The sequence below is a fragment of the Plectropomus leopardus genome, chromosome 5 (genome assembly GCF_008729295.1).
Source record: "Plectropomus leopardus isolate mb chromosome 5, YSFRI_Pleo_2.0, whole genome shotgun sequence".
Lineage (NCBI taxonomy): Eukaryota > Metazoa > Chordata > Actinopteri > Perciformes > Serranidae > Plectropomus > Plectropomus leopardus.
The window spans coordinates 12729807-12751416 of record NC_056467.1 but is presented as its reverse complement, the minus strand read 5'-3'; the positions used below and the strand labels follow the sequence as shown (position 1 = coordinate 12751416).

The 21610-nt window shown below is 40.3% G+C and overlaps 1 protein-coding gene across 1 annotated transcript in view; it reads left to right on the top strand.

Annotated features, from left to right (window-relative positions):
* The window catches only part of dner (delta/notch-like EGF repeat containing), a 71132-nt gene that overhangs the window by 26849 nt on the left and 22673 nt on the right, over nt 1–21610 (top strand). The window contains exons 2-4 of the mRNA XM_042486073.1: nt 10371–10718; nt 10850–10947; nt 18838–19001. Of these exons, the coding sequence (XP_042342007.1) occupies nt 10371–10718; nt 10850–10947; nt 18838–19001 (610 nt within the window). The remainder of the gene's footprint in view (nt 1–10370; nt 10719–10849; nt 10948–18837; nt 19002–21610) is intronic.

Here is a 21610-nt window from a genome sequence, read left to right as displayed (position 1 = left end):
GAATCACTACATTACAGCAAATGCACTCTAATGATGATGTTTTTGATAACCAGACTGTGTTCCTTCATCTCCGTTTGGGCTTCACGAGACAAATTTATCCTCTCTGAACTCCTGCAGAGATATTTTCCTTACTTGCGAGCGAGTGTTTTCATGAGAGAGTGATTAAGCAAATGCTATCTGGATCTATTCTCCCTCCACAGCTGGGGGTGTTATCACCCTGACAGAGGGAGGCAAAATGGTGATAAACAGCCCAGACGAGGAAGTAAGTGGATTATAAGATGGATTGTCTCTCTGCAGCATGATGGGACTCTTTGGGCAAATATTGATACTGTGTGTGTGCAGGGAACAGGTGCGATGGGGGTGTGAAAACAGACATACACACTCTACACACACTCTGTGTGTAGTACTGTGTGCTAATTGCGCTCATGTTACCTAGCTACTGTAGCCATGGCAACACATCTTGATCGTTATAAAGGGGCTGTAGAAAAATTTCAGGCAACCTGCGTGATCGTTTGAGATTTGTACTGGTTCCTGTTATTGTGTGTGTGTGTGTGTGTGTGTGTGTGTGTGTGTGTATCAGTGTCCTTGTGCAGATGTCTGTATCTTCCTCTGTTATGCTACCTTAAATTTAAAATTTCTTTTAGTTTGTAACTCTATTAAATTTATCGTTTATTTCACATGTGCACCTCAGTTTTTTTCCATATGCAGTGTGAGTCATCACTGCCCTTCCAACTAATTTTATGTGTGTGATTAGCTGAACGATTGGGTCATTAAAATGAACCCCTGCAGAATTATGACCTACCGCTCAAAATGAGCCTCCCATAAACAGTAAGTGGCTGATAAACTGGTGAAATGAAGCGCTCAGTTAACTGCTGTTATGAAACAGCTGACGGCACAAGCTCCATCACGGTTGTAGCTTCACAGGAGCTTGTTGAACTGAGCTGCTGATCCACCTGTTCAGAGCAAAGTTTCTTCAAGTAAAATGAAGTTCTTAAAGTGACTTAAACGAAGGGAAGTCCCAAACATTGCGCCCATGTTTGTTGACCATCTTATTCCAGAAGCACGACCATTAATATGCAGTTAACAGCTTCCAGTCCGCTGAGAAGGCTAAACACAAGATTTGAAAACCTGGCTGCTGTCTACTCACTACACTACAATAACTTGGTCATTTTGGGGGGCAATGGTGGTGTAAAAGTGTAAGTGTAAACACAACCCTGACCTTTTAAGTTGATGCGGTGATTTTGTTTGCACCAGTTGCTTGTTAACTGTTTATGCATCCAGTGTAGTCAGAGCAACATTATCATTGATTTTGACTCCTGTTTACAGCCATTTAGTGAATCTATAAGTACAATATTCACCTCCCTTTTGCTCTGTTTTTGGTCTCCACCACCTCCTTAGGGAAATAGCTGCCTCTTTTGCTGCTAAATGCTCCACTATGTGCAACAGCCGATCTCTGACTTTGTCAATTTGCCACATATAGCGAGTTTAAGGTCTCTTACTTCATCTGTACAAAACTGGGGTATAAATGTCATAGGATGGACCTTTTTTTTCAGGGATTTGTCCCCATTCAGCCAAAAAATCACTCGTGACAATCATGTTAGGCAATAAGGACTGGCGGTCTCTGTCGGTTTAGTAGTTTATCTCAAAGCTGGTGGATGGGGTTGAGGTCAGGGCTCTGTGCAGGTCAGTCACTTTCTTTCACAGTAAACAGGGAAACCCAGTGGCCCAATTGTCATGTTGTCCATCTTTATATACAGTCTATGGACAGAACAGGGACAACAGTGGCATCATAGACATCTCTTTGTGTATGGGGTTATTGTTTGGTTGAAACAAGAAATAATTTCCCCCAGACTGTCTCTACAATGTTGGAAGCACACTATTGTCAAGACAGTGATACTCAACATACAGCATGTGGGCCAAATCTGGCCCCCGACAGGATGTCTAATGGCCCCCCAGCCATTTTCTAATTTGCAGTAAAAATAAAGTGATTCACACTGGAAATTGTTTATATACATAAGGTGCCAGAGTGAACAAAGCAGCAAAATAGAGCTTGTTTAACAAAAAAAAAAAAACAAAACAAAATGCCAGTGAGAGATTCCCTGCATGCCCACAATGTCCTAAAATCCTAGAAACATCCATAAAGTGCTAGAAACTACCTAAAATCCTTGAAACATAATAAAATCTGAGAAGCGTCCTAAAATCCGAGAAGTGTCCTTAAGTCCTAGAAACGCCCTAAAATCCTAAAAACATGTATGGGGCTTCTGCCCCTGGCCTCCTGTCATTTTGTAAAAGTGGTAAAGTTGAGTATCTCTGGCCTGAGATATTGCATGCTGTAGGATTTTTCCATTTTAATTTTGGCACACGTATCCATTTAAATGGTGACAAAAGCCTTTTACAAAAGAACTCCTTTAAAATTCGCGATGCAGCCTCCGGCTAATAACTGACCAGCAAAACATATCTTTGGTGCTGTTTTTACACATGCAGCATTTAGCCTTTCCCTGAGCTGATCCACACGAGAAAACTCTCTACTCCTAATAATCTTTCTTCAGCTTTACTTGAAGGATTACACACTGCTCAGTTATGGTCATGCTACAAACAAGTCTGCTGTTTTTGTTTTTTAATTCTCATAAACTGGCAGCCACAACAGTTTGTAGAGTCACCAGGCGTTCAGTAATAGATAAATCCTCATACGTTGCTTTGCTTTTCCCTCAGTGCATCACCTTTTCAAATAAATCCTTCTGTTTATCATCACCACCCACTTACTTTGTATTATCACAGTTTAAACCTTCTGCAGGCTGCATTATAACTCTACTCACTCTCTGAATAAAGTAATATAATGAAGCCAGAAGGCAGTTTTAAAACATTTATTAATCTGTGTGGAGAAATTCTCTTTTAACTCTCAGAGGTCAGAGGGCGACTTTAGATCTGCTGAGCTAGTTGGGATTTACTTTAATGACTTGCTCAAGGACACTTCTGCCAGTCTTCCTATCTCAACTTCCTATGAAAGGTTTGTCTCATTAATTACTAACTCTGCAGCCCAGCGGACTGCTCTTTAACGCTTTAAACACAACAGTAACAAACATGTAACTGATCTTACAGATTTCACACATATAAAACAGATATGGATAATAGAAGTTTTCTTGAAAGAAACGCAGAATTTATACCCAAGAAAATATTAATTCATTATTAATTTACTGTTCATGTGTGTTTGTTTGAGTGCTTCAATACAGACATAATCCTGTTTTTTCGTGTTTCACTCAACATCCTGTACACGGACTAAAAACCTATTGAAAAATCACATTACAAAAATCTCCTGAGGAAATTAGACAAGCAGAATAAAGTCTTAAAGAGCAGAACTTTTCATTTTCAGCCCTTATGAATGTCACTGTGTGACTGTGTTGAAGCAAACCTGAAATTTAACAACATTAATGTGTTTGCATTTTCAAGTTTTCTTCATAAATAAAGCGACAGCTCAGTGACACATTGCATCAGATCTGTTGGAAGCATCCTTAGAGTATAAATATTTCCTTTCCTGTCATGTTGCAAAAAGGTGACACCACATCACCGTTACATTTGTTAATTGTCTGAGGATGTCAGGAGCACAGATAAACAGCCTCCTAAAACAAGCATTGCTCAGTTTTCTTGGCTGTTTTTGCACGCTCAGCGTTTACTGTGCAGCTGAGCCTTCAGCTGTTTTGGACCGTTTCAGAGGAATTCCAGATTTTTCCTGCAGATGTAGCCTATAAGGCGATATATTATTATCACATACATCCTCTGGATATACAGTATGACAATATAAGTTTATGACATTTACGAAAAAATATCCATATGAAGATTTTTATATGGTTTATTTCTACCATATATTTTATTTTTAATTTTTTTTAACTTGGAATTTATTTAAAAGCACATAAAAATGAACACAAAATACACAAAATATAGATCACAGCAGAGAGTAAAATTCAACACGCTCACTCGCAATTACATTTTTTGAGAGTGGGTGCTGAATCTTCAAAGTGGATATCAATGCAGTGAAAAATAGGACAGCACTCCGATTATAGCTTTTCTTTTTTTTTTCTTTTTTTAATTATTGCAACACGGACATTTCGGCCGCCCTTTTTCAGGGTGTATATTTGGCAAGAAAACCAAGCACATTTCTAATTCAGTGAAATCATATTTGGAGAAAAAAAACAGCTGATAAAACTGGGCCAATGATAAAGTGGCCGCCACACAGTCCAGATCTGAACATTATAGAGGCAGTGCGGGATCACCTGGACAGAGAAAGGAATAAAGAAACAGCCCACGTCTGAAGAAGACCTTTGGGAAGTGCTGAAGCAGGCTTTGTATAATATGCCAGAAGATTATTTAACAAAACTTCAAGATAGTCTCCCCAAGAGGTGCAAGGGATGTCACATTAAATATTGAAAAGCCATTTTGTTCTGATTTGTGTGTGTGTGTGTGTGTGTGTGTGTGTGTGTGTGTGTGTGTTTTAATGCGTTGTACACGCTCTTTGTTTGTATCTTAATAAAGACACTGCACAGTGCTGTATATTTGACGTATATGGTGGTCAGCTGGGGCCCTTCTGTGTGTAGTTTGCGTGGTCTCTGTGACTCCAGCTTCCTCCAGAGATGTGCAGTTTAGGTGAAGTGGTGACTCTAAATTGCCTGTAGGTGTGTATTTGAGTGTGATTGGTTGTGTGTCTCCCCCGCCTCTTGCCTAATGTCAGCTGGGATAGGCTAAAGCCCCCCCACCCATGACCCTTAAAAGCGTAGGTGGCTAAAGAACATTAATGAATAAAAAATGAAATTTAGTGTATACATATATAACATTTCCGTATGTGTTGGGCAGCTTGGGTTCATGTATTTACTTTCTGTCAGCTGATGTCATTCACACTGCAAAACATTTTGACAGGAAAAACACATCAACCCATCAAGAATATTTATGTTGTCAACTTTGAAACCGTTTTTTGAAACAAAAGAGCATTTTACACTCTTAACAATGTCCAGTTGCATCCTCACTGGGCCTAGTCAGCCTTTTGTATGAGTCTTACGTCTTCATTTACGTTCACATTTACGTCTTCATGTGTTAACCACCACTTTCAGTGTTATCTAACTGTGTGGAGACAGAGATGTAATTTAGTGAGTTTAGTTTATTCTGCTAAATTGAATTATCCATTTCAGAGTTCCAAGTTTAATTTATGTCACAAATGGATAATCCCACAGCTGAAATGTTGATAGCTTTCCACACTGTGGGTTTCTTTTAAGCTTTCAATGCTGTGTGTCTGCTTCATCCCGGAAATCGAGTCCAATTAAAACACAACGTGCAAAGATGCATATGAATGTCTTCATGTTGCATCAATGTGTCTACCTACCACAGTGTGTGTGTGTGTGTGTGTGTGTGTGTGTGTGTGTGTGTGTGCTTGCATGTTTGCAGCAACAGACTCCTCCACCAAGTTAAATTGATGATGCTAATAGTTTAAGTAGCGTTGCTGTTTCCGTCCATCCAGCTGTATTGATCCTTCCTCCTCAGGGTGGCCATCCTAAATGAGCAAATACATCACAGCACCTTGTGAAGCATTTAATTTGGCCTGAGAGGATCTCTTTGTTCTGCTTGTTGGTCCATGTGGGAATATAGATAAAGGGACTAATGTGAGTTATTATCAGCTGCTTAGAAGAAATTGATTCGCATGGTTGCCAGGGCCCGCGGCATATGAGCGGTTTGGTGCCAGAGAGTAACAAGCGAGATCATGCAGGAAGATGTGTCTAAGTATGTGAATACTAATGGCACCAAGCACCATAGATGGCACCATAAACTCTGAATAATAATGCCACCAACTTGGAAGTTAGGGCTGGGTGATAAACAACATTTTTAAGGGCTCTACACACACACAAAGCTGTTCTCAGTTTACCCGGGGATTATATGAGCTCCCCATCTCACAAATAGGAGTGATAAAAGTTTAAGTTATCAGGCCACACATCTCCGATGTCCTGAAAATAAACCCAATTAGACGATTAACTGAAAATACCTGTGATTCTCAACTTACTTTTTTGTACTTTTAGTATACATAAGGTGCCAGAGTGCATAAAACAGCATCAAAATAGAGTTTGTTTATCAAAAAAAGTGCCGGTGGAGGATCCTCCGCACCCCCGACAGAGGTCCTAACTAAGCCCCTATTGTCCTTAAATCCTAGAAACATCCTAAAGTCCTAGAAATGTACGAAAGTCCTACAAACTTCCCAAAATCCTACAGACGCCCCTAAAAACCTAGAAATGTGGCCCACGAGCAAAACAAATTGAGTATCCCTGGTGTAGACCATGGTATGTTAGGCCTTAAAAAATTTGTGACACTCTAAATCTATTACTGATTTAAATGACAGTTTTTGATATTTAATCATTTGAATGTAATACAGTTGAATTAAGAGTAGCCACAACAATCAAAGGAGGCCAGTTAGCCCAAAGAAATGTCACTATAATGAGCATGCTTTGTTGAATAAATAAGTTAAGTTTCTATAAAATGTCAGAAAAAAAGTAAAAATGTCCCTCAGAGTTTCTCAGAGCCCGAGGTGACAAGATGTCAACCAATCACCGTATCTTAAGTCATTATATTTTAAGGAAATATCATACAGAGAAAAGCAGCAGCCCTCTAATACTGAAGTGCTGGGGCCAGTGAATGACGGTACGTTAATGAAAGTGCGTTGATGACAGTGTGTAGGATTTAGGAGGATATATTTGCAGAAATGGAATAAAAGTATGTTTTCTTTTGTTTGTAATCACGTTAATAAGAATCACGTTTTTGTAACCTTACAATGAGCCATTTCTATCTACAAAGGCAGCGAGTCTTATCCACAGAGTCCGCCATGTTGCACCTCCATGTTTCTACAGTAGCCCAGAACAGACAAACACTGACGCTAGAAAGGGCCTTTCATGTTTTCACATCTTAGTGTCATCCCCTCCGCAGCGAGAGCGTTGGAAATCTTTAAACATGAAACTGCATTATTCAGTACTTTTATGTGTTTAAATCTCCAGGTCTGTTTGTTTCAGAGAGGAAGAGACCTCTGCCGATAATTCAGCTCCTGGTAAAAACTTCCTTAAAGGAGAAATTCACCATATTTTAATTGGATATTCAATTAGTGTTGATAGTGAATGCAGTCAACTGAAGCAATGAATTCCTCACTGCGACTGAGAATCTGAGTTTGTCTTCCTGCACAGCCCTTTGTACATTAACTACATGTACACAGACGCATTGTATACGAGCTTCTGATGTTCAACCCCCCAAATACTCCCCAAACCTGCCAAGCACTTGGAGGAGGGCATCTCCAACATCTCCAACTTTGTTTACAAAAGGTAAAGGCGTCTGAAACAACCTATTTCACTGTTCGACCAGAACATCAGAGTAAAAAAAGTCATGAAGCTAATATCACTACAGCGTTTTCAACAACCAACATGCTTTACTGTACAGCGCCTGGAGGCTGTTTATAACGCCACAGCCAAAAGCTATTATTTTGTTGGCTAAAACACAGCGTTATGTGACAAAAATACTCACTCAGTGATCATTTGTCCTCTCAGCCTGCTGGTTGTTTATTCCAGTTTATCTATGTGATCCTGAAGCAGGTCTCCAGTGAGTTTCCAACAGGCCACAGTTCGCTCAGAAGCCACGAAATGCGCTGTTTTTCCCCACTGCCTTACAGCTGACGGCAAGCAGCGGCTCCCATCATTCCACGAACGTCAGAGAAACAATGTTTTGTAACATGAAACTGCTTTATTTAGTGCTTTCTCTGGTTTGAATCACCTGGTTTGATCATTTTGTAGAGGAAGAGACCTGAGCAGTATTTGGGAATTTATCTTTAAATCCCTAAGAACCATGTCCATCTATGGCCCTGTTAGGAGTGACTCGAAATATCAGCTTAGCTGAGCTATAAACCAACATGATAGCTTTCTGTACTCTTTTAGCGAGAGGGATGACATTTCTTAAATGTAAAGAGCCGCTGCCACCTGTATTCGGACCCTGGTTGAGAGAGGTCATGTACTATGTCCAACTAGAGAGGATTTGATGTACTCTAAAGGGGTCAACTCAGCAATTATTTGATGCTTGGCAGCCTTTTGTAACTCACACTGAAACTCTAAATGCAGATAAAATAATTTGTAGTAGTGTGTGTGTGTTTATGTATTATTTCTTAACGTTTTGGCTATTATGCGCAAGTGTGTGATGAAGGATAGGTAGGGGGAAGGGAGGAAAAGAAGTGTGCAGTGAATGTGAATTTATAGATGTTATTTTTTTCCCAACACACATAAAAAGTAAAACAAAAAAATAGTTTGTTACGTACAAAAGGCTACAAAGTATTAATAATCCCTGTCGTGCTCCCTGCTGTCCTTTGTTAGAGCACTTTCTGTGCAGTCTGGACGGAGCCTGTTAGGATGGAAGAGAATCAGGAGTGACGGATGAAAAAGGTCATGAGCTTGACTCTAATGCCTCCTCTAACCCAGACACGCCAACGCTGCTGTTCTGTAAAAGTTGATAAACTCAATCCCTGGTGCCGTTTGAGTGCAGATAAGAGCAGCAGACTGTGTAAGAACCGGAGAGTGGCCTTCCGGGACGACTGGGACTGCTGTGCTTCAGAGCAGAGAGAAAGTTTGATAGAGGCATCGCGAGTAAAAAACCTGTGAGAGATTAGCACTAATGAGCTGTGACTCGGTCGTGGAGAGAGCGGACTGTTAATGACGCTCTGTTGTTCTGCCACTCGCTGTTTCACGCAGACACACATATGCACGTTCACATGCTCACATGCACGTCTCTATGCAGCGGGGGATTTGATTCGAGCATCATTACCATCCTTCTGTTCCCCTTCTCTTCAGCCTGCGTGGCTTTTTGTTTTTCTCTGGGTTTTATTAAAACTGTTATCTGAACACATTTAAATCAGACAGCTGGAGCTGCAGATACCTGAGTTAGTCTCAGGGAATTTGCCAAAAAAAAAAAGGCAGCAGGATTATAGACGTTCTTAAGCCTAAGAAGACTCTGAAAACCAAGCAAAAGGCAGCACGGTGTCGGGCAGTAAGCTTCATAAGCTCAGCTTTGTCCTTTTTCACCTTCAGCATCTATACTGGAATGTTTCTCCCCAAATATGATCAATTATTGATGGGGGGGGAAACCAGCATGAAGGAGGTTGTCAGGGCTGATTTTTTCATTGCTGTATGACGAGGGAAAATTTGTTTGGGGACGAAATGTGTGTGTGCAGGTATGTGTACGTTCATTCTGTAATCTGTGTGTGTGAAAGAATGAAAAAAATGGAGCAAAAGAGGAAGAAATGCAGACTTGCAACAATTCATTAGGAACGCAGAGACAAAATGTAATAAAATAAATGAGAGGAGGGTGTTAAAAGGGAAGCTGAGTCAGAGGGCAATAAAAGTAGCTGAGTAGCATGAGAGAGGAAACGATCAGTAAGAGTGTAAACTCCACTTTCTCATTCATCACACTGTTCTAAGGTCACACTATTCACAGCACTTCAAATGAAGCAGGATCAAAAGTTCACATTTTTAGTTTTCAGCGTGTCACAAAGCAGGTAATCAGACAGCGACCAGGGGTGCAAATCGCCAGTTTCATCACAATATCATATTCAGTGCGGTTAAAAGTACATGAATAACTTGTTTATGAGGCTTATCCATGAAATGTAATGGTTGTATTCAGGATATGGTGTTTCACACAGACGAAACACTTGTTTTTTGGCCAGTCACAGTATTAGCTTAAACACTTTCACATTGCATAAATTAGCTTAGCGACTAGCAGACTTTATCTCTACCAATAGCTTGGCAATTTACATGTATTTTATATATACTTTTTCTTATTCACTGCTTGATTTAGTTACCGCATCTCCCGACAAAACCGCACATTGAATTTCAGCCTGCATGAACATTGTTTCAGCCTAACACTGCTGAAACAAAGACGCTAATGATGCTGTAGGAAGGAGTTAGCAGAGTGAGATTCTGTGTTTACATACGGCGTGTGCTTTGTCAGTTGACAGTCGGTATTTTCTCTGAAATCCAAAATATTTCCTCACAGCTGATTTATAACATTATCCTCATCGTCTCTGTATTGGCTATTTGCCATCTGTCTGCTGCTGTTTGACAGTGACACAGAATTTCAAAATAAAGGCGTATCCTAAAGAGGATGATTCGGATCAATGTTTTTACTTTGCATTGATTAAATTGCATCGTTGATCATTAAATCGAAATATGAATCCAGATTGATGGCTTGTAACACCCCTGGTGTGGACAGAGGACAGCAGTGCAGGCAGGGTGACAGAGGTGGAAAACACAGTTAGATAATGATGTTTTTGTTCTGTGTCTTTCTGTTTATATTTATTTTCTCTGTTCTTTCAGTTTTTCACAGACCCGTGTGCGAGCAGCCCCTGTCTCCATGGAAACTGCAGCCGGAGTGACGGTGGAGAGGAGGGGGAGCCGGCCTACACCTGCGAGTGCACTGAGGGCTACGAGGGGGAGAGGTGCGATCAGATCCTATTGGACCTGCCGGCTGCTGACTGGGACCCCGCCACCCCCTCCGCCCCCGAGCTGGCCACCCCCGTCGCCTCCACCACTGCAGCCGCCACTCAGCAGCCACAGCCAACCACCATCCCCTCCACCACAACGCCGCCGCCACCACCCACCCTGCAGCCATGGCAACCCAAACCCGGGCAGAGGCTGCTGGTGGTGCCGTGGGAGGCAGACAGGGTGAGATGACTTCCTTACTAAATTTAAGCTCCCGTGGGTTTGTCTTTCAAATGCATGACATGTTGATTGTTGATGTGTGTGTGTGTGTGTGTGTGTGTGTGTGTGTGTGTGTGTGTGTGTGTGATTTTCAGGTGACGGAGGGTCTGCACTGTGTGAGTCCTGAGCTGTGTGAGCTGACGTCAGGAACTTTGACTTTGTCTCTGGAAGTGCCTGAAGAGACCGCTGTAAAGTAAGAGAAACTATTTTGGCAGACCGCTGTTCCCCTACAGCAGGGCCAGTTAAACCAGACTGGGGCCCCTGGGCAAAATGAAGTTTTGGGCCCCTGTTTAGCCCCAGTTTCTTCAACTCTCTTTGCATTTTGTTAATCCTGTGCCTGTTGCTACACATCTGTTGCAGTTTAGACAGCAGACTACAGATGGCAGCTTCATAATATTTTGTCCAGGGACCCAGAAACTAACCAATATTGCTTTAGTTTAATACTATCCTGCTACAGGTTTGTCAGTTTGAGGTAATTTAATTAAAATCACAAAGGAATACACATCATGTGACTACACTATCAACTGAAATAATACAGGTATTAATACGAGAATTCGACACTGGGCTTCTCCTTGACCATGTTTTTTGATTTGTATTTTAGTGGTACCTGATCCCTGGCAAATTTGGATAAAATATATAAATCAAATTTCGACAAACTAATTGTCCCTCAGCAAGCTTGAGGGTCTAGAGGCCAGTTTTCCACATTGTCACTAAACACTTTCTTTAAGCTTGAAAGGTGGCTCTGGGTCTGTATCGTACTTCCTTGGATTAACAGTAATTACAGTAGATTCAAATATTAAACCAGAGTCGTGCCAAAAAACAAAAAAAAGAAGGAAAAAAAGTGTCAAACTTCATTAATCAGAAAGTGAATTTTTGATATTTTAAGGCGAACACCATGTTACCCTGCAAAAACAGGTGTTTTCACTTAATTGGACAGCTTTTAAGGACTGTGTCTGTGTGTACACACTGTGCTTGATGGAGCTCTGTGTGACTCTCCTGTTCTTACACTTGTTGGGTGTTAAACTGTAAATATTTCTATTATTATGTGGAATAATTACAAGCATAGCTTTGCCCAACTCCAACCTTATCAGAGGTGTAATCAGCCAGAACAGCTGAAAACACTTGTGTGTGAAGAAAACTGATTTTCTCACATGCCTCGGCAGGGAATAAAGAATCCACAGGAGATAATTCTTGATTAACCTAAATCAAATGGCATTTAACAACAGCAAAACTATATCAAAACACCAGTTTACAAATTCTCACACAAATCATGCAGTATAATACAAGTTTATCCAGTTGTTCCATTTATCTATGCTGTCTTCAAAACCAGACTCTGTTGACAAAAACAATAATTTTAACTCAATAAGCACTGGAGCTGCTGGTCTATTGAAGCCTCAGTCGGTTATTTGGTTTGTGTTATTGTGTTACTTTGGTGTTTATAGGGTTTGTTTGGATTCAGCAAAGTCACACAATTATGCAAAGCTCCTGTGTTCAGTGAGGTACAATTTGTGCTTTTGTTAATGGACTCTGGCTTTGAAGAGAGCAAGTACAGTATAAGTTTCACTTTCAGTTCAGTTCTTCATAGGAAAGGGCTGTCTGTTTAGGAAGTACTGAGCATATGACCGGATAAATTAGACTTGTATTATACTGCACAAGTTGTGTGAAAGTTTGTAAACAGAAGTTCTGATATAGTGTTGCTTTTTGAGAGGCATGCAAGATGAACAGTTTTCTTGATGAATTCAGTGTACCACAGAGTCAGTAACTGATAAACAAAGGGTTGTTTTGGGGTAAGTATTCCTTTAAAAAGAGTTTTTATAAAAAGTAATGTTAGCACCAAAAGAAAATCTTATGTTCTTACATTATGTTGACACTCGTGTATTTACTTTCACCAAGTGGGAAATTCCCAATAGTCTATTTATGACTCTAAATCACAACTCGGTTTGGTGATGTGATTACGTCTTGGCCGCTTGTGTACTGACATTTTATGTCTCCGCTTATTGTTACAGTCTAAACTATATAGTTTGAAAGTGGAATTACCTTTTTGATGTAGAAGTGTACACATGAAAAATTTTACCTGAAGCTGCCAGTGTGATACAGTGGTTTACAGCTTGGTGCTGGACGCAAACCTAACCTACCAACTGCCTTAATTAATAGAATCTGCCCTGCTTTTTTAGATCCTAATCAGCAAGAATAAAAACAGAGCAGTACATTTTAGGCTATTGTTTGCCATAAGGAAAAAAATAGAACTTACTTTGCTCAGCATTTTATCTGCATACCCTCCATGCAGCAACTTACGTTGGTAACTTAACATAGCTTTTAGTTTTTGTCATTTATGACTAATAACTCTCCTTTTGAATCTCTTCACCTCTGGGACCTGTGACGCTGTATCGCCTGTATTACACCCCTGCAGGTGTGCTCCGTGTTTTCAGATTATGTTTGCACATGAACAGAGTTGCAGTAGCTCTGTAAATAAGGGTCATTGAATAATGCAGAGGTTGTGGTCAAGGTGAACGTTGGATGTCCTCGATGTTGCCCCTCATTATAGATGGTAGGCACGACTCAGGGCCCTGATCACGATTGCACACTGGGAACTGCGAGTTAATCAACTGCTGCTGCTTTGTTTTCATACTGTATAATTGCACACAACACCTGAACGCAGGCAGTGAAGGACACTTATGAACAAACACGCATGCAACACTTTGAAAAGAAGCAGTGATCCGAAAGTGACATCGATTAAGAGGCTGATAATAATGTAGTAAAGCTCTTGAATCCTAGAGGGGCTGGAGAGAGAGAGCTTGTTAAACTGCTGCAGGTGATTACTGATACAAGCATTTTATGTAGCATTATCAACACTGATGCTGAATATCACTCATGAGAACATAGTTTTAAATAATAGTCTAATTAGTTCAAAAGCTTTGAGTTGAGTTTATACTAACTGACAAGCAACTAAATCAGCTTTTATGAGAAATGAAATAAAACTGCTGAAAAAATATAAAATTAAACAAGGAATTCCATTTTCCTACCACACATAAAATGTGAGCATCATTTTAAATAACTATCTCTTGATATAGCACATGGCTCATTTCAGCTTGAAGTGGCAGTAGTTCCTCTGAAATCTGAGCTCCCTGTGTCGTCCCTCGGGCTAAGCCCAGACGCACTGCAAAGGAAAACTCATTTCAGCTCCGAGTAGCCTGTCCACCTTCTTATTATTTCGGTCACTGCTCACAGCTTCACCTTCAAGCTCAGCTCCCTCTTCAGCTTGTGCCGATTCACCTGTGACGCTCTAACTTGCGCTCACTCATGAACACAACCTAAAAATAATTCCTAATGGTGCCTTTTCTGAAGGTCTGAAGTTTGCTTATATAAGGAAAAATCTAAATAGTCATTATCTAATTTCTACAGGAGTGCAGGGCGAGGTTGGTGCGAGTGTTTCATTTTTCATAACAAAATAAACAGCTTGTGGCTAACACTCGTATGTTTTTCCACTTGTGTGATTCCAGTTATCTAATTATTAATTTTCCATTTTAAGAAACACATTTAAAGGGACAGTTCACTCCCAAATCAAAAATACAATTTTTACTCTTACCTGTCACGCTATTCATTAATCTAGGTTGTTTTGGTGTAAGTTGGAGATATTGGCCGAAGAGATGTCTGCCTTCTCTTGAATATAATGTAACTAGAAAGCACTTGTTACTAGCAGTTTTATGTAGGAACTATTGTCTTTCTACCAAACTACACCCACCAACCGTATCACTGCACAGAAGGTGTGCTTTGACTGCTTGATTAAGGTAGCTAACATTACAGCTCAGCCAAGGAGGACGCCATTAATGTTAACATCTCACGCTGTCACAATCCTGAGCCTTGTCCATGAGTCGATGCACACAGGAGGAAAACTAGGCTCATAGTTCACTGTAATATATACAAAGAAGCCATAACTGCCCACAACAAAGCAATATGTCTGGCAAGAAAAGATTACTGCTCCAAGATGATTACGGAGAATGCTGGAAACTCTAGAATATTTTTCTCCACTATTGACCAGCTACTCGACGTTGCCCCAACTCGACCACAGTGATCTGCATCAGATTGTAAAGAACTTGCATTGTTCTTCAATAACAAAATAACTTCAATTAGAGCCAGCATTACTGCTGATGTAAACGCAGATGACCTCGGCAAACCTTGTAAAACAGATGTAACCATGGGGAAATTCACCTGTATCACATTACAGGATTTTTGCAAGACTGTCACCGACTGTAACTCCTCCACCTCATGCACTGACCCTGTGACAACAGCATTTCTAAAGAGGGTGTTCAACAGTGTTTCAAGTCATGTCCTGAAGACTATAAAAACATTTCTCCAAACAGGCATTTTTCCAAGACAGCTGGTGTAAAACCCTTACTAAAGAAACCCAACCTAGACAGTAATGCACTAACAAACTATAGGCCAATACCCAACCTCCCCTTCATCAATAAGGTAGTTGAAAATGTAGTTTCAATACAAATATTATGCATTCTGTGTATTCAGTTTTTATCCTTTTATAATCGTACGTTTGCTAATTTTATCATGTGGGTTTTATCCATGTAAAGATACATTCTAATGTATTGAAGTTTTGTTATGTCTTTGTCATATATTTCTTTTCAAGTGAAGCACTTGGTGCATATAATATCTTTCTTGTATTGAACGGTGGGTTGCATTTCTTGTATGAAAGGTGCAATACAAATATAGTTTATTATGATTACTTTTCGCCGTGATATGGTTGGCAGGTGTTATTTGGTAGAGAGAAAACATTTCCTACATAAAACTCCTCACAACAAGGTCTGTAAATTATCTTGAGAAATGGGGTGGTGATTTCTGGAAAGAGACATTACTGTTGAGTTTTTTAAATGTGAGTTTTTTTGCACTTTGAGCATCACAAGCTGAGTGCCACTTAGTTCCATTATATTTGACAGCAGACAGACATCTCTATACCTGCAATACTCAGCAACTCACACCAAAACAGTCTAGATTGGTAAAAAGCATGACAGATAAGAGACAAAATATGTGTTTTTGATTTGGGATGAACTGTCCCTTAAAATTTTTAACACAAGTCATGCGTCAGTTATTTTAAATCTGCTAAGCACTTTCAGCTGCAGCTCTTTGGATGGAAAGTGCTGTAGAGTTAATAATGATGATTATTTTTTTAGCTTTGCAAGCAGTCATTAAAACAGACACGCAAAGGCTGAGAGGATAATCACAGATTTTTTTATTTGTTTTTGTTAATATGAAACTGATTATTCAGATGTGGGAGTGAGGTTAGAGGCATGTTTGAAAGCATTTAATTAGCAAGGAGCCTCATTGAAACTGTTCGGCATCTCTTACTGCCCTGGCTGACACTGTGCCCGACCGCCTCTCGTTCATAAGCGTGGTAACTCGGCACGCCTCTGGTGTTTGCTCCTCAGCGGGCTGGCAGCTGTTGGAGCTTAGTGTCTCTGGCAGCAAACATGGCTTGCATTGTTCTTCTCATTTTGCCCAGCAGGAGACTGCGCTGCTCTGCTCAAATGTTTACAGACGCAGTCATAAGTCTCCTCAAGATCATCCTTTTGAGTCTGCATAAGGCATCCAGATAGAGAAACTAATTTTGTCTGTTTGAAAAACTTATGTCTAATAAGCATAGTTTCTTTACCTAAATGTATCAATTGCCGTATTAGAGGTATTATATCAGATTAAGTGAATACTGCTCACCAACCTCTTGACAACCACAGGGTTGGCATTGAAAGAATCCCCATCTAGTGCCCAGAGCAGAAGAGGGTTAACTCACAGGGATCATGAATGAAGTCAGTAAATGGAGAACCCCAGTAATAAATACCAAAACCCCAAAAACTGTTAACATTTCAGCACTTCTGATTCCCTCTTCGCAAAGTCAGATGTGCCTGTAATGTAGTTTGTTTATAGCCTAACAATAACTTTTCACTTCTGGCAATTGCATTTTGACCTCAAAAAAATCCTGAAAGTCGTGTTAATTTGTGAGGATTATCTTGCTCAACAAAACGTGTAGGTATCATAAACGTTAGTTTACCACAGAGCTCATTTTCTGCAGTGATCCAGAATCCAATGGAAAAATCCCATAGGCTTTTTGATGAGGGAACCAGGGCGACATTAGCCTCCAGGTTTGCCTACAGAAAAACGTCTTCCCCGAGGCGCTCTATTTCGTGACTATGTGCCAGTTGATTGCTTTTTTGGTTTGTGCAGCAGTGGCTACCACTGTCACATCAAGGGGGTTCAGTGTCCAAACCTGCCGGTCACCTGGGAGCCCCTTCGTGTGGAGTTTGTCTGTTTGTTCTCCGGCTTCCTCCCACAGTCCAAAGACCCAAAGACATGCAGGTGCGGTTTATTAGGGGTACAGTGAGCGTATGGTTGTCAGTCTGTTTGTGTCAGCCTTGTAATAGTCTGGAGATCTGTCCAGGATGTAACCTGGCTCTTGCCCAAAGTCAGCTGTGTTGTCCTCCTACAACCCTGGATAGCAGAAGCAGTTATGAATAATGAATGAATGAATGAATGAATGATCACTTCTTCATGGCAGTGTTTGGAAGTCGTACCAACATAAAGAGCATTACCTTGCAGCAGCATTAAAGCCTGTCCCATTTTAGCAACATTAGTTTTCAACTTTGAGCTCAAAATTAAGATATTTGTTTAAAAAAATGGTGAATAGTGTGACTTTATCAACATTGTTTTGGGGACTGACTTTGAAAAATACCAAATATTATACAAATACACTGGAATAGGGCTTTATAAATGCAAAGCAATCTTGTAATCAGTATTTTAATACAGTATCGATACACTTTGCACCCTGTTATTTCTATTTGTCTCTCTTCATGTTGAACCTGCTGCTTTCTTAGCTCGTCTGTTGTTCTGTCTTAGTTTGTGCCTATTTTGTACAAACTGTTTGAGGTCCTGATGGATGAAAGCCTCCGACCACCCTGGCTGTATTTCACAGCTCACGTTCATGAGGGTCACAGTGTTTCCACAGGAAGCAACGTCACCCCACTGAGTCAAACCCCCGGCTGCCATTACTCATCAGACCTGCTTGTGATGCCAGGTTGGATTAATAAACAGAAGGACCGTCCTGTGGTCATCAATAATTAATCTACTAGTAAGAGATGACACTGTCAGCCTGCTGAGGAGCTGCTGACCGACACGAGTAGAGGATAGTGCGTGATATTTTATTAAGCTTCTTACTTTGACTCAAAGAAGGATTAGAAGAAGAGAAGTTCATTTGAAGGATTTTTCTTAACTTTGGTATTGATTCTGTTGATATTTTAATGCTGTTTAAGACAAATCAAGTGTTCACTGGATGTACAAAATAATAATGGTGCCGTTTATGGATTGTGTTTCTATTATTTTGTGCAGTCAATGTATCCTTTTCTGGTACCATTCATTATTTAAGCAGTATTGCAAATCTGAAGTACAAAAGCTGGAGCATCGTCACATTTCTTGCTCTGCTTTCAGACTTTTTTCACAAGTATTTCAACCTTTGAACCTTGAGCATATTGGTGTGATTTCCTTCATAACCACGAGGGAAATAAGCAACTTATTAAGAAATATTCCACAAAAGGTGAAAAATTAGGGGCACCCGGTAGCTCACCTAGTAGAGCAGAGTGCCGTGTACTTAGGCTGCGTCCTCGCTGCAGCGGCCACAGTTTGGACTCAAACCTGCAGTACTTTGTTGCATCAAGGCCAAAGCCAAAAAAATAAAAGTAATACATTAATAAATTAATTAATAACAATAATAATAACATGAGGAAGAAGATGAAGAAAGTGAGGAAAGCTATTTTTATAATTATCATAATTAAATATTTTAAATTATGTGTCCGAATTGTTATCATGTATTTATTTTTTCAGGTCATTTTCTTTTACTTATAAATACCACAAAATTAGCAATTAATTAGTCATTGCTATATTTGTGGTATTTTTTTCTTTGGTTGCTCATTGCCTTTTTAAAAAAAAAATGTGGTTTGAGACATCTTCAGAGAAAGTCCACAACAGAAAGTCCATGTTTAAATGTCTTTGTCCCCCATCCTTCTCCCTCCTACTTTGTCCCTCCAACTAGGGTGGTGGTGAATGCCAGTGGAGCTCCGGTGCTGTGGCGCGTGAATGAAGAGGGCTTCCTCCGTTCCTCCATTTTGAACGGCACTACGATGTCGTTCCTGCAGGCCCCTGACGGACTGGTGGTGCCAGACCACTCGTTACCTCTTGGACAGAACTACTTCCTCAGTAAGACGATTCCAGTGTCCTACACAAGCAAATGAATCAGTTTTCATCAGATGTAAATCACATCAGACTTACTTTTTTACATTGAAAACCATAAGTGTAGATTTTTAGGAGACCCGCCAGACATGTCCCCCTCAACAATTAGTACATGTGTATTCGTTCTGTCACCAATACAAATATGAAATTAGTAGGACTTTTATTTTGACAGACTCAAAGACATTTCCTCCTAAACTGATACAGAAAATCAAAAATAATGCATAAAAATTTACCAGAATGCAGGAAAATACGTTTTTGATGCTCAGAATTCCTGAGGACCTCTAAATGTTTTGGTCTCAATAGCTAATGTCCTTTCACAATAAATGTTAAAATAATATAAGTTAACATTTTACTTAAGCTTTAAGTTATGCATTATTTGAGGGCGGGCTGTTTTGAGTGACAAGCAGCTGTCACCCTCTTGTCCAAATACGGTCACCTCTGCCTCCGAAAAGACCAAGATGGCGACCGATGAAATGCCTAACTCAAGGCTTCACCAATAGGCGACATCGTGGTAGCTACGTCCATTATTTACACAGTCTATGAGTGAAACCCACGCCCTTGTTGTAAACAAATGGGTGAGAGGCTGTCGGGTTTATAAAAGCTCATTAGCGAAACTGAAATTCTTAACCATACCCACAATTTATCATTTTAATTATACTTTAATTATCTCTCTTTTTCCATTTAATTTGTGTGATCGTTCATCCAACAACCGTAGAGAAGCTAAACAGGAAATGTTGTTTGAAATACCTCCAAATAGCTCATTTACAACTGAGCCAAAAAACATCTGAGTATTAATGAATTTAAATAAATTGTATTTACAGCCTTTTTTCCTGACATGACATTGGGGAGAGTCGTATAATATTTGCATTTATGAGTCAGAATGTTTTATTTGCATATTTAAAAAAAAACAAACAGATATTTATGCTGATATTCCATCTGTATTTTCATACTGAGCCTCAAACACACACACACACACACACACACACAGATTTTGTGAACGAGTATTCACACCACTGCGTGTCGGAGGGGGGGTAATTAGAGTCCCACTATCAGACTGAAAGGCTTGTTGACCTCTGTGTGTGCTCAACATACCTGATGTTGTTTCACTATGCTGCCTGTCTTGTGACCTTGACACGTCTTCTAACTGTGGCAGCACAGCCTCCGCATCGCCTGAGAGAGGGGGGACCACAGGGAGATGACATTGGGGAGTTAAATCAGAGGGGAGCAAGGATAATGGAGGGTGGGATAGAGGAAGAGTCAGATAAGGAGGGAGACAGACGGGGAAGAAGAGATGACAAGACAGAAAGGGATTAGAGAGGACGGAGGATGCAGAAGGAGGGAAGAGTGAAGGTCAAATTGTGAGAAGAAGACGCATGCAAAGCATCAGTAAGGAGGGAGGAGCGGTGACATTGCACTTCCCTCTCTCTTCACACGTCACTGTGTCTGAATGTTGGCAATGTGCTCTCACAATTTGATGGAGCGGTGACTCTGCAGGTCCAACATTTGATGTCATCCGGTCAGGAGTGACAGAGGAGCACGAGTCGTTTTATGGCTGCCCCCTGATTGGCTGGGGAAACTGCATTGTCAGTGTGTCGTCATTGGTGGACTCACAGCTCATTGGATCAGATCGGGCTCTAAAAAATGGCTGTTAATATTCACTATGGGGCTATTTTTATCCAAGCGCCCATGTAGCTGTCAGCTTTGATTGAAGATATAATAAGAGATGGTCTGAACTTATAGACCCGGAGAGACAAGACTGAGAGGCACACACTCTATTTTTGGTCGTAGTGAAAAGCTTCCAGCACCACTTCTGTTCTGGACACCTTTAGCCACATGGGGGTTATTTTTATTTTTATTTTTTTTTTTGGCAGCAAGGTACTTCACAGGCAGGGAATCATTGAAAATCTGTCCCTAAAACATTTGTTAACGACAGTCTACGACAGGTATCATGTTTACCCATAGACTGTATAAATAATGTAGCTACGTGACATCACCCACTGGATTGTGGACTGCCATTTTCAAACATGGAGTTAGGCATTTCAGCTGTCGCCATCTTGTTTTTTTTTTGTTTTTGGTTTTTTTTTTTGTAGGCAGAAGTGACCATATTTGAATTAGAGGCTGGATCTGACCAGTGGTCTCTGAGTCATGAATTGTGGTGATGCCTTGCAGAGAGCCCGTCTCTGACGCAGCCCTGCCCTTAAATTTATGTCACTTTGGACCTAAAGAAAATGTAAATGGAAAAGTCAAAGTGACAATTTCATCATGAGAGTGACATGAATGACCGAAATATCATGTAATTTATTTAATCTGTTAAGTTTTTCATTTGAAAACCATAAGTCTGTAGGGTTCATTCTCTGGGGACCATGAATGTCTGTACAAAATTTAATTTCAATGAACTCAGTATTTGATAAGACAGTGATGACAAACCGAATTTGCCATCCCAGGAGCCGGGCCACTAGCATGGCTAAAAACAAAATACATTTCCAAAGACGTGGTGATCACTTATTTAACAATATTTGCTTATGCAGTGCATATTCCTGAAATATAACAGAAAAAAACACTATATGAATAGTTTA